Below are 12,361 nucleotides of genomic sequence, written 5' to 3'. Positions count from 1 at the left end.
GTGCCTATGCAATGCTACATGGGCAGTAGCCCCACAGAGTGCGAGCCTGCCCTTCGTTTTCTGTATCTAATTTTTTTGAATCTTCTTTGGAAAACTCTTATGCAAACAGAAATAAGATAAATGCCGATTATTAATAACAAAATCTCACTATAATGCCAGAGGGTCAGCACCGCTTTGAACAATCGGGAGTGAAGGTTGTTTGGAACGCGTTGTTCAGTTAGCTGTGACCCTGTCTTGATGTTTGGTTGAGCTTTGATCATTTTCCACTTGGTGAACTCATCGGGTTCCCTGTCGAGGATCTCGCCAAATTCCTGCTCCAAGAATAGCTCAGCCTCCTTTGCGTAATCATAGGTATCCTCGATGGACTCGTCCTTGTCGTTCCAATGAAATTCACTAGTGGATACGTCCAGCAGCTCCGCTGTCTCGGTTAATTGGCCGTTTAATGCACTACAGCCGATGTATCTCTGTCCCGTGTTCATATTTTTGGGTAAGTACAGGTTTTCGGTTGTTTGGAACAACTCAATCCAGTAGTTGCCCTCTTTGGCGTATTGAATATCAATCTTCAGGAAGCTTATACTTTCAAGGTATATTATTCTTAGTTTCGTGACTTGATTCCACAGGGCTTTTTTCTTAAGTTTGATGTGGCCTTTTGAGTTGAGCCGTAGCGATGTACTCAGTTCGCCATCACTGTTGATGTCGTAGCAATCGCTTTCTGGGGCCACATTTATAAAGACGTCTATAAAGGGCACCTCCTTATGGTCGTGGCCCCGGTTACGATACGTGTCCAAGACAATAAATAGCCCAGGTAAATTCTTCGGGAATCCCATGAGATCTGTATCATCGCCTATGACACCCTGAGAATTCATCATGTATTGCTTTTTCGCATACGACGACTTTAAATCCTGTGTGAGAAACCCATTCTCAGGCGTAATGGCAAAACACATTCCATCACCCGTGAGTTGAGTAGTGGGGTTGTGAGAAACCCTGAACTTGAAAACAATTTCAAAGTCATTGATGGTGTTGTCACCAATTCCATTGGACAATACTAGTCCGTGTTTATCTTGATCACGATCCTGTGTTAGTTTAATCGACTGGGCATTTCTAATCTGCGTGGCACCCCCCACATGCCAAAACTGGTTGATCTTGTCCAAATACGGTATAGATAAACTAGCGTCATGGTTGGGCACACGCGTTACATGAGATCTTCTTCTTGCAAAGGGATTAGCCTCTGTATTGTACTGATCACCATTATGGAGATAAATCTTGGCCACTATTTGGAATATTAGAAACAATGATAAGATCAATAACGATATGGCCAGTTTCTTTGCCCTTACATCTCTTGTCATTGTTTTTGAAAGAGAAAGCACTCACGCTAGAAACTATTCACTGTCCGATTGCTATCCAAACTCAAAGATAGACAAATGCAAAAAAAATATGAAGGAAAACAATCTGCTCATATAACATGTAAATCTTTCATTTTCCACTGCTTACTCACTGTCATTGTATTTCCTGTTCAACCACGCGATGAGTTTTTTTTTTTCCATTATTATTTATAGGACAAAGAATGAAAAAATTAGCTCAGATAAGCAAACTTTGTTCATAACTTGTTGGATAGGAAAGTACCTACACATAATTGCAAGCAACAATGCCTTCGCTAACCCCCAGATGTATCATTGTTAGACACGGTCAAACTGAGTGGTCCAAGTCGGGCCAGTATACTGGTTTAACAGATCTACCGTTAACGCCCTACGGTGAGGGCCAAATGTTGAGAACCGGTGAGAGTGTTTTCCGCAATAATCAGTTCTTGAATCCAGATAATATCACTTATATTTTCACCTCCCCACGTTTGCGTGCCAGACAAACTGTGGACTTGGTTTTGAAGCCATTGAGCGACGAGCAAAGAGCCAAGATCCGTGTGGTGGTGGACGACGACTTGCGAGAGTGGGAGTACGGTGACTACGAAGGGATGCTGACTCGGGAAATCATTGAATTGAGGAAGTCGCGCGGTTTGGACAAAGAGAGGCCATGGAATATCTGGAGAGACGGGTGTGAGAATGGTGAAACTACTCAGCAAATTGGGTTGAGACTATCCCGTGTTATTGCCAGAATCCAGAACTTGCACCGCAAGCACCAGAGTGAAGGCAGAGCATCAGACATCATGGTCTTTGCACACGGCCATGCATTGCGTTATTATGCTGCTATCTGGTTTGGACTGGGCGTGCAAAAGAAATGTGAGACGATTGAGGAAATTCAAAATGTCAAGTCCTATGATGACGACACGGTTCCATACGTGAAGTTGGAGTCTTACAGACATTTGATAGACAATCCATGTTTCTTATTGGACGCCGGTGGGATTGGTGTTTTGTCATATGCTCATCACAACATTGACGAACCTGCATTGGAACTAGCAGGTCCATTTGTCTCGCCACCAGAGGAGGAATCCCAACATGGCGATGTGTAAGCAAACGTGCAGAATGCAAAAAGAAAGATATGCGGTTATAGAAAGTGATAAAAACATTTTTTTTTCTTGACTTTTTACGTTATATAATATAATGCTATATATGATAATATCTAGTGGTATCTTAAAAAGAAAAAAATACTGAAATAAAGGAATAGTACAAAGGACTTTGTTTTTTTGTATTGTGGGAAAAACGAACTAATTGAAAAATAAACCATAAAATGAACGGAGTAAAAAGAGTACTAGTAAAAGCGTAGCAAAAGCAAATTTGCAATATTCAAGGCAAATAGGCTTAGTAAAAGACAAAGTTAGCAGAACCGGAAGTGACTGAAACGGTACAACCGTCAGAGCCAGAACCAGAGTAGACACCATTTTCATAAGAGCAAGCACCATTGACGGTAGAGCCATCGGTGGCAACGATCTTAACATTGAAATTTGGGGCTTCTTTATTGTTTGGGTTTGGAATGATGGACAAGTAAGTGATACCATCAGTGTAGCCAGCACCCAAGACAACTGGGGCCCAGTTACCGACACCAGAACCTTCAGTACCCCAGATACAACCATCTTCCACAGAGACACCAGCGTTGTTAACGTAGTATTGAGCAGAGGTCTTCTTACCTTGCCATTGATAGTAGGAGTCTTCCTTGATGACGTTGATTGGTTGGGTGGAACCAGCGCCAACTACGGTAGGAACGACCATGTTTTCGGAACCTGGATAATCAGTACCACAAATAGCAATGGAGCCAGAGGCCTTGTTAACAGCTTGGGCAGAACCTTGACCTTCTTCACACAAGCTATTGGTGTTAGTGTTGGAACGGTACAACTTACCGTTCTTACAGTACAACCCACCAACAGATCTACCATCGGAAGGTTGCTCAGAAGGCCATTGAGTTTTGGCATAGCCTGGAGAACAAGCGTAAGAACAGTAATATCCGTCTTGACAAGAGGTAGCAGTGTTACCGTTCATGTCCATGATAGAGGCCCAGCCACCTAGACCTAACCAGTCCAAAGAGACGGCACCTTGTCCAGATGGGAAATCAGAACAGGAAATGGTACCATCTTCAAAATCTCCAGAACCAACTGAAGAGGAGGAAGATGATGATGATGAGGAGGAGGAAGCTGCGGCAGAGGTAGTCGCGGCAGTCGAGGACAAAGTAGTGGTAGCAGCAGCAACGGACTCGGCCTTCCCATTAGCAGCCGCTGAGGTAGCGGTGGTGGCGGCTGGAATAACAACAGCGCCGTCTGCGTTGACGTACTGGGTAACGGTAACAACGGCACGTTTGTCATTGTGGTGGTGGTTGTCGCTATGGTGAACAGCTGGAGCTGCCAAGACGGCGGTGGAGGCCGATAAAGCTAATAGAGCAGATAATTTCATAGTGTAATTTATTTAAAAATTAAGGGAGGGTAAAATTTAGTTTAAAGGAAGGACTAGTAGTTGGTTATATTCAAATAAAATGAATGAATGAATAAAAAATAAATGAAAGTTAAGGAATGAATACACTAGAGATTGTGTGGTCGTACTTTTTTTTCTTCTTAGTTACCGATGAAAGGAGTGTAAATGTGCAGTTTATTAATCTGTGCTGAGCTTTGATCTGGGAGACGCCGAGATCTCGAGAAGGGAACGTATTAGATGGTATTCACTTATATACCCGAATCAGGAGAAACAAAGGCGAAAAAAAGGAAAAATTTTGTTTTTTTCTGCTTTTTTTCTTTTTCCGCACGACCCGGGCCGGGCCGTGCAGAGAGACCTACTTGGCCAAAAGTGGCAAAACGTCAACACCACACCCACCTTTCTTTTTGTGGGCTCATTAGGTTTCCCGATCTGGAAAAGAAAGGGCTTTTTCAGTGCCGCGGCCTCGAGATCTAGGCACAAGGAACCAGGTACGCTGTGTATTCTAGCACATTGAAGGGCCTAGACCCGGCGGCGCCGGGTCTAGTTCCAGTTTTTTTTTATTCTTACTTCTCGGTCTTTACTTGCTCCCACAAGCCGTTAATGGCCTGAAACAATTTTGTGACTTTGGGCTTATGATAACGATGCTTGTCCGGGTGCCACCGGATTCTGTCGCGGCGGATTAGGTCTACTCGGCTTGCATCCATCAAGGCACTGCTCATTGTGTAGAATTGTGCTACATTGTACTCGTTGATCATATCTAAAGTGACAGCCGCTAGGGTAGGTGTATCCGGCAGCGGTAAGATGGCCGGCTCATCTTTAGTCATGCGCCAATACTGTCGGATAACCCGTGCGTAACGTTCTTCGGCTTCGACTTTAGCTTCGCTGCCATTTGCCTGGTCAAAGGCGAAAACGTCGACTTCGCTTTCACTCGTGCTTTCGCTTTCTTTTCTCTGTTTCAAGCGGTCTATTTCCCTCTCGGTCGTAACGCACTTGTAACCTGCTATGCTTTCACCGTACTCGAAAAGGGTAGTATCATGACTACTTGTGCTCATGCTCTTCTTTTTCTTTTTTTTCAGCGGGCACTTCACCGTGCTCATCGTCACTGGTACAAGCCGTATGGTGTTACTTTGCGTATTTTCGTTTTGACGCTGCGATGGCCTCTCGGGTCTGTCACATGGGTGGTGGTGATAGTGGTGATCATTGTCTGTGCTAGTGTCAGCGTCGTCTTCTTCTCCCTTGCGCTTTCTTACGAAGATTGGCCTTACATATCTCTTTTCGGCGTCATTCTCGTCATCGCTGGTCATGTAATCTTCACCACTCATGTCAGCGCTCTTTGTGCATGATCTCTTTTGAAATGAGTTTTAGTTAATAAAAGTAGTGAAAAAAAAAAAGCTTAGGTTCGGAGAGAGGAAAAAAAATGTAGATAAAAATTTATGGACGAGTCCGGAATCGAACCGGAGACCTCTCCCATGCTAAGGGAGCGCGCTACCGACTACGCCACACGCCCAGTATAACTATATTAGTTGGTTCCTATGAGCAGGGATTTATTCCTTTGACCCAAACTTTATTCCTTTGATATCTGCACTGATCTCTCGAGAATGTGTGACACGTCATCAAACAGAGTGGGAGAAATTCAACTCAAGTTAAAAGCTACCGTTCCCAATCCGCTAGCTTCTTACTAATAGTTTTGTATTAGCTGTTTAATCCCCCGCATCTGTGCGTTCGTCATCGTCAATGTTAAGGCTTATATCCAGATCATAAGAGGGGATTTCCCCATAAGGAAAGCGGCGAAGCCGCAGTGAAAGTTAATCATGATTTAACTTTTTTTTTGGCAATTACGTTTTAAATGTCATTGATTGCAGGAAAATGTTTGACAGGCAGTGAAACCGCAAAGCTTAGTTATCGGAGTGGCGGAAAAAGGGAAACTCCGGGGCCCCAAGGTTAAATAAGTGTAAGGAGGGTGAAGGGAGATTAGTTTTGTATGAAACAAAACTGTTACCAGCGGATTTAATCGGAATCAATTGAGATATCAAACCGAAGGCGGGCAGCTTATATTGATTGGTTGTATTAATTAGGTAATTCCACCGAAATCAAGCACCCTCTTCCCTCATCTTGAAATTGAAATGTTCGCACTTCTGAAAACATGAACAAAACGTAAAAAAAAAATGCTTATCTTTCTTTCATATAGTAATTTATCTTTTAGTGCATGGAAACTATACAAGTATAAACGTTTACCTTTATTCATTTTTTTAGATTAATGACGAGAAATAAATATTTTTATTATATTATCTAAAAATAAAGTCTTTATACGGACTTTTAATTCATCAACACCAGAAATTCCAGATTCTATACCATCTTGGCTTGGTGGCCAAAATTGCCTTTTCTTCTGCAATTTCTTGTTTCAATAACTCCAAGTCGACTTCTCTTCTACCAGTGTCAATGTCCATTTCTTCTGCTGGGATAAAAATCTTCCAATTCCTCTTGTAGATCTTATGTCCGATGTACATAGCCATAACAAGTGGGAAGGACAGATAAGCTTCGAAGAAACCTTCTGCACTAGGAGAATCACCTACTGGGAACAGAGCAACGTAGAATTGGGCAATGAACATAATAATAACCATAAACAACCCCCAGTAGGACCCCCAAACACCAGTAGGAGATTTGAAAGACAGTTCATCCAAGTTTCTACCCTGGGCGGCCAATGCCTTTCTGAAACGGATGTGACAAATACAGATACCACCCCATGTGAAAAGGGATGACAACCCAGACAAGGCCAGTAACCAGTTGAAAACTTCACCTTCCTTTTTGGAGGCGGCGACGAATGCAATAAGACCGAATGCAGATGTAACAGCAATACCCACCAGTGGTCTACCCTTACGGTCGACGTAAGCGAAGATTTCTGGTAGGAATCTTTGTTCTGCCAGGGCAACCATTGTTCTGGAGCATGCATAGATGGCAGAGTTACCGACAGACAACACAGCAATCAAGATGACCACATTAACGACACTTGGTAAACCTTTGATACCGTGTGTTTTAATGGCAATGACGAAAGGTGAGGCAGCAGCATCCACGGAGGAGGCACCAATCAAACTTGGATCGTTATATGGGACTAAAAGACCAATCATTAGCAGCGACAAAATGTAAAATAAGGTGATTCTCCAGAAAACTTGTTTAGCAGCCTTAGGGACGGACTTTCTAGGTTCTACGGATTCACTGGAAGCAAGACCAACCAATTCTGAACCGGCGAAGGAAAAGGCGGCAGTAACGAAAACAGAACAAACACCCTTGAACTTTGCACCGGGAGTGTCACCAGCAAATGCACCAGGATCATGCCAATACTTACCACCAATGTAACCACCTTCTGGTCCACCACCACAATTTAAAATAATACCTAAGATGATGAATCCAACGACAGTGATAACCTTGATAAATGAAAAGACAAATTCTGCCTCACCATAACCTTTGACACCAAACATATTGATAATAACAATTACAACCCAAAAAAGTGCGACAAATCCATCTCTGTACTTCGGATCCGTACCCCAAAAATTCACAGTAATGGAAGCTGAGACAATTTCTAAGGGCAGCACAACCAACCATTGTAACATATAATTAAAGTTATTTGCGTAACCAAACGACTCATCAATAAATCTAGTAGCATACGTAGTGAAACCACCTGAAATGGGGAAAATCACAGCTAATTCACCCAGAGCCATAACCATAGTGTAAATCATAGTACCTGTAGACCCCCATCCAATCAGCAGCGAAGCGGGACCACCTGTTCTTAATGCAGTACCTGACCCAACCAGCAGACCAGTACCGATGGCACCACCAATTGCAATCATTTGCAAATGTCTATTTTTCAAGTGGTGTTTCAACGGAGTTTGAGCAGTGATGACGGCCACCTTTTCAGCTTCTGTAAGATTAGGATCGACTTCAATAGGCTTTACCCTCCTGAAGGAATCCTTGAAATCCTGCCATTTGGACCCTGAACCTGTTTCATCAATAGAAACGGCGGACCCATTTGAAGGAATGGTTATAGGTTCCTGAGTAAGGAATTCAGAATCTATGGTAATACCATTGTGTTTCAGATTTTCCGGATTATTCTTCTCGTACGAAGAAGTATTACTCATTTTTTTTATTTCCTTTTTTTTGTAATATTGCTGTCCTTGATCTATTCTTTTTTACTTTTGTTGTATTAAGGCTAATAAGAAAACAAGATTTCGTATACAAGGAATTGAAAAATTAAGCTAGGAGGAAAAAAATAATGGCAATGTCATCCACTTAAACAGATTTCACCTTCATCTTTATATGTCCCAACTAGAGCAAATTCCGGCGGGAAGAACTGTGTTGCCCCGACTATGTGCTTATCATGTTTAATCTACTATGAGGAGGTAAATAGCCGGTTGCTCCAGAAGATAAGCTAATCGGACGTAAGAAAAAGCATCCAAACTGACAATGTAGAAATCTTATCAGTTACCGTATCAAGTTCCCGTTATCTTACTCGAGAGATATGTAAAATGTGACTTAGCTGCATAGATTAGCGAGGCTGCCTGATAGCGGTACGGCACCAACGGGATCTTATCAAGAGGGACGGTCACTGATTACGGCCTTATAAAGCAGATAAGCGATCGGCTGAAGAAAAAGATGTCCCAAAACAGGTATTATGACGAAAATGAGAGCCATAATTTCACCGGATCAGTGAAAAGTAATCAGCGGACCAGTGGAAAGTGGGACTGTGTCTCTGACGGAACTAATGCAACCCCTATAATCCTTTGTGTCTGATGTCAAATCGATCTATACAGGGCAGTAAGTAAAAGTGCGACCGGTGGGAATACAACTTATTGTCCTTGGCACACATATTTCTAATCTATTGTCGTAGGTTACGTAAGCAGGGGCGAGGCATTTGATCGGTAGAAAAGAGTGAATGGTGTGTGTGTGTGAGTCGTAGGATTTTAATTCAAACATCAAAAAGACAGAGAGCTGTGCCTAATTCAATAGAATGTGTCTATATCGATCTATCTACCTATGCTCTGGCACATCACAACATTACTTCTCTCGCAGCGTTCGAGCTACCACCCTTGCCTTCCAGTCGGGTAACGCAGTGTGCCCTTCCACTTGAGTAGTAATAATTCATCTATATTGGGCCAACATTAACCAAAACGATAAATTTGTCGAAGATGACGAACGATTTGTTTAAAGCATGTGATTTCGAGCTGGTTGCCAGCGATGTAAGAAGATGACATGAAGATTGAGAAGCAGACATCAAATTTAATGGAAGCTGAAATGCAAGGATTGATAATGTAATAAGAAAATGAATGTCAACGTACAAAAGGAAAGAAGATAAAGTAATATTACTATGTAGAGTTATCGATATCCTTTTATGGATTCAAATATCCCCGAGAAGAACTTTGAGGATTGGGTGAATAATTAGATAATTGTTGGGATTCCATTGTTACTAAAGGCTATAATATTACTTATACAGAATATACTAGAAGTTCTCCTCGAGGATATAGGAATCCACAAAAGGGAATCGATAGTTCTACATAGTGTTATTATTTTATCTTCTTTCCTTTTATACCTTGTCATTCATTTTCCTATTACATTATCAATCCTTGCATTTGAGCTTCCATTAGATTGGATGGCTGTTTCTCAATCTTTATGCCATCCTCTTGCACCGCATGTGATAATATAGTAGTAAATAGATGATGTTAGAATTTCATTCCAACAAACTTCTAGTATATTCTGTATACGTAATATTATATCCGTTAGCAACAATGAATCCCAACAATTATCTAATTATTCACCAAATTCTCAGTTAGCGGATACCATCTTAAGGAATTGCTGATATTTAACCTGCAGCGTTGAACGTGTCTTAGAGTGTTTCAACCATTTCCCGCTCTTATCAAATAACGTTCCGTGATAGTTTAATGGTCAGAATGGGCGCTTGTCGCGTGCCAGATCGGGGTTCAATTCCCCGTCGCGGAGATTTTCTTTACTTTTTACCTCATCCTGTGATCATTTCATACGGAATGTAGAAGTGCATGATGATGAGTTCGAAAGTAGCCATTTTAGCTTCGTGCAGCGATGCGTGTATCTATCTTGTATGTGAAAGGAATTTACAACATTCTCTCCAATGCAATCAGGAGCAAAATGGTCAATTTGAACACTATCCCGCCCAAAAATGGTAGAGACTATTATATTGCGCTTGGGCTCGAAGGTTCCGCAAATAAACTGGGCGTTGGCATAATTAAGCACCCGCTTCTGCCTAAACATGCCAACAGCGACCTATCTTACGATTGTGAGGCTGAAATGCTTTCTAATATCAGAGACACATATGTGACACCTCCCGGGGAGGGATTTTTGCCTCGTGACACGGCAAGGCACCACAGAAATTGGTGTGTAAGACTCATCAAACAAGCATTGGCCGAAGCTGGCATCAAGAACCCCACATTAGACATTGATGTAATTTGCTTTACCAAAGGCCCTGGGATGGGAGCACCCCTGCATTCGGTTGTCATTGCCGCCAGAACGTGCTCCTTGCTGTGGGACGTGCCGCTAGTGGGTGTAAACCATTGCATTGGCCACATCGAAATGGGAAGGGAAATCACCAAAGCTCAGAACCCTGTGGTACTATATGTAAGTGGGGGAAACACACAGGTTATTGCATACTCGGAGAAGCGGTACCGGATCTTTGGTGAAACGCTTGATATCGCTATCGGTAATTGTCTTGATAGATTTGCAAGAACTCTAAAGATACCTAATGAGCCATCGCCTGGTTACAACATCGAGCAGTTAGCCAAAAGGGCCCCTCACAAGGAGAACTTGGTAGAACTTCCATACACAGTAAAAGGAATGGATCTTTCGATGAGCGGTATCTTAGCTTCCATCGATTTGCTGGCCAAGGACCTATTTAAGGGCAATAAGAAAAATAAGATTCTATTTGACAAGAAAACGGGCGAGCAAAAAGTAACTGTGGAGGATCTTTGCTATTCCTTGCAAGAGAACCTGTTTGCCATGCTTGTTGAGATAACGGAAAGGGCTATGGCTCACGTTAACTCTAATCAAGTTTTAATCGTAGGCGGTGTGGGCTGCAACGTGCGACTACAAGAAATGATGGCGCAAATGTGTAAAGACAGAGCCAATGGGCAGTTGCATGCTACAGATAACAGGTTTTGTATCGATAATGGAGTTATGATTGCACAAGCAGGGCTACTAGAGTATAGAATGGGTGGCACCGTGAAGGACTTTTCTGAAACTGTAGTCACACAAAAATTTAGAACTGACGAAGTATACGCAGCCTGGCGTGATTAACAATTCCTATTTAAGCTCAAGCCTATAGTCACAGTGTGAATGTATATATATGTATGATGTATGTATATATATTTCACTACAATACTGTATGCGCCTTGTGGAAGCGCGAAAATGAGCAAGAAACAATTGAAAATAGTTATTTGTTAATAAACAAAACTAAAAAATGGACTATCATACAACAGGATAAGAAGAAGCGGCTACAGAATGGCTGAAAGTTTGGATGGATGTATAGACGATATAAACAGGGCAGTAGACTCCATGTCTACGCTATATTTCAAGCCACCAGGAATATTTCATAATGCCATCCTACAGGGAGCCAGCAACAAGGCAAACATTAGGAAAGACATTACTAGACTAATAAAGGACTGCAACCACGACGAGGCTTATCTTCTGTTCAAAGTCAACCCCGAGAAGCAATCCGTTTCACGTAGAGACGGTAAAGAGGGAGTATTTGACTATGTAAACAAACGAGATACGGATATGAAAAGAAATAGAAGGCTGGGCAAACCAGGTGAAAAACCGATCATCCACGTGCCCAAGGAAGTTTATTTGAACAAAGATCGTCTCGATCTGAACAATAAAAGGAGAAGAACTGCCACTACAAGTGGCGGCGGTTTAAACAGTTTTATTTTTGATACAGATCTTATCGGATCCTCGGTCATTTCGAATTCAAGCTCAGGTACTTTCAAAGCACTATCAGCCGTGTTCAAGGATGATCCACAAATTCAAAGACTCTTATATGCTTTGGAAAATGGAAGTGTGCTCATGGAAGAAGAGTCCAACAACCAAAGAAGGAAAACTATCTTTGTGGAGGACTTTCCAACTGATTTGATTCTTAAAGTTATGGCAGAAGTAACTGATTTATGGCCACTAACGGAGTTCAAACAGGATTACGACCAATTGTACCATAACTATGAACAACTGTCTTCCAAGCTCCGGTTCATCAAGAAAGAGGTTTTGCTTCAAGATGATCGCTTAAAGACTATGTCACAGTACCACCCTTCTTCTTCTCACGATGTTGCTAAGATTATTCGCAAAGAAAAAGATGAAATTAGGCGGCTGGAAATGGAATTGACCAATTTGCAAAAGCAGGAAACCACTTCCGCTCGAGAATAGACATTTCACTTGTCCTGGTTCCCCACGCATAGATAACTGCAAATCATATATGTACGCATGAGCTTATATCTAAATGTATA

The 12,361-nt window shown here is 42.1% G+C and overlaps 7 protein-coding genes and 2 non-coding genes across 9 annotated transcripts; 4 read left to right on the top strand and 5 right to left on the bottom strand.

Moving 5' to 3' along the window:
* Positions 1 to 14: 14 nt before the first annotated feature.
* On the bottom strand, positions 15 to 1,346 carry UIP5 (Uip5p; the record flags this gene model as incomplete). The annotated part of the gene is made up of 1 exon (XM_033911773.1): positions 15 to 1,346. One exon carries the CDS (start codon positions 1,344 to 1,346, stop codon positions 15 to 17), a length of 1,332 nt encoding a protein of 443 aa, XP_033767664.1.
* Positions 1,347 to 1,645: 299 nt separating this feature from the next.
* Positions 1,646 to 2,461, top strand: SHB17 (sedoheptulose-bisphosphatase; the record flags this gene model as incomplete). The annotated part of the gene is made up of 1 exon (XM_033911772.1): positions 1,646 to 2,461. One exon carries the CDS (start codon positions 1,646 to 1,648, stop codon positions 2,459 to 2,461), a length of 816 nt encoding a protein of 271 aa, XP_033767663.1.
* A 289-nt stretch (positions 2,462 to 2,750) lies between these two features.
* Positions 2,751 to 3,833, bottom strand: UTH1 (SUN family protein UTH1; the record flags this gene model as incomplete). The annotated part of the gene is made up of 1 exon (XM_033911771.1): positions 2,751 to 3,833. The coding sequence occupies one exon, from the start codon at positions 3,831 to 3,833 to the stop codon at positions 2,751 to 2,753; it is 1,083 nt and encodes a 360-aa protein (XP_033767662.1).
* A 581-nt stretch (positions 3,834 to 4,414) lies between these two features.
* On the bottom strand, positions 4,415 to 5,173 carry SPAR_K02460 (uncharacterized protein; the record flags this gene model as incomplete). Its single annotated transcript, XM_033911770.1, has 1 exon — positions 4,415 to 5,173. One exon carries the CDS (start codon positions 5,171 to 5,173, stop codon positions 4,415 to 4,417), a length of 759 nt encoding a protein of 252 aa, XP_033767661.1.
* A 112-nt stretch (positions 5,174 to 5,285) lies between these two features.
* SPAR_Ktrna15A lies at positions 5,286 to 5,358 on the bottom strand. The gene has a single exon. It is a non-coding gene; the product is annotated as a tRNA-Ala (tRNA).
* An 817-nt stretch (positions 5,359 to 6,175) lies between these two features.
* Positions 6,176 to 7,984, bottom strand: GAP1 (amino acid permease GAP1; the record flags this gene model as incomplete). Its single annotated transcript, XM_033911769.1, has 1 exon — positions 6,176 to 7,984. The coding sequence occupies one exon, from the start codon at positions 7,982 to 7,984 to the stop codon at positions 6,176 to 6,178; it is 1,809 nt and encodes a 602-aa protein (XP_033767660.1).
* Positions 7,985 to 9,767: 1,783 nt separating this feature from the next.
* SPAR_Ktrna14D lies at positions 9,768 to 9,839 on the top strand. Its single transcript has one exon. It is a non-coding gene; the product is annotated as a tRNA-Asp (tRNA).
* A 99-nt stretch (positions 9,840 to 9,938) lies between these two features.
* Positions 9,939 to 11,165, top strand: KAE1 (tRNA N6-adenosine threonylcarbamoyltransferase; the record flags this gene model as incomplete). The annotated part of the gene is made up of 2 exons (XM_033911768.1): positions 9,939 to 9,955; positions 9,998 to 11,165. 2 exons carry the CDS (start codon positions 9,939 to 9,941, stop codon positions 11,163 to 11,165), a joined length of 1,185 nt encoding a protein of 394 aa, XP_033767659.1.
* Positions 11,166 to 11,369: 204 nt separating this feature from the next.
* SPC34 (Spc34p) lies at positions 11,370 to 12,281 on the top strand (the record flags this gene model as incomplete). The annotated part of the gene is made up of 1 exon (XM_033911767.1): positions 11,370 to 12,281. The coding sequence occupies one exon, from the start codon at positions 11,370 to 11,372 to the stop codon at positions 12,279 to 12,281; it is 912 nt and encodes a 303-aa protein (XP_033767658.1).
* Positions 12,282 to 12,361: the final 80 nt, after the last annotated feature.

The sequence above is a fragment of the Saccharomyces paradoxus genome, chromosome XI (genome assembly GCF_002079055.1).
Source record: "Saccharomyces paradoxus chromosome XI, complete sequence".
Taxonomy (NCBI): Eukaryota; Fungi; Ascomycota; class Saccharomycetes; order Saccharomycetales; family Saccharomycetaceae; genus Saccharomyces; species Saccharomyces paradoxus.
Note: the sequence above shows the minus strand (reverse complement) of the source record. Positions and strands in the feature narration are given on the sequence as shown.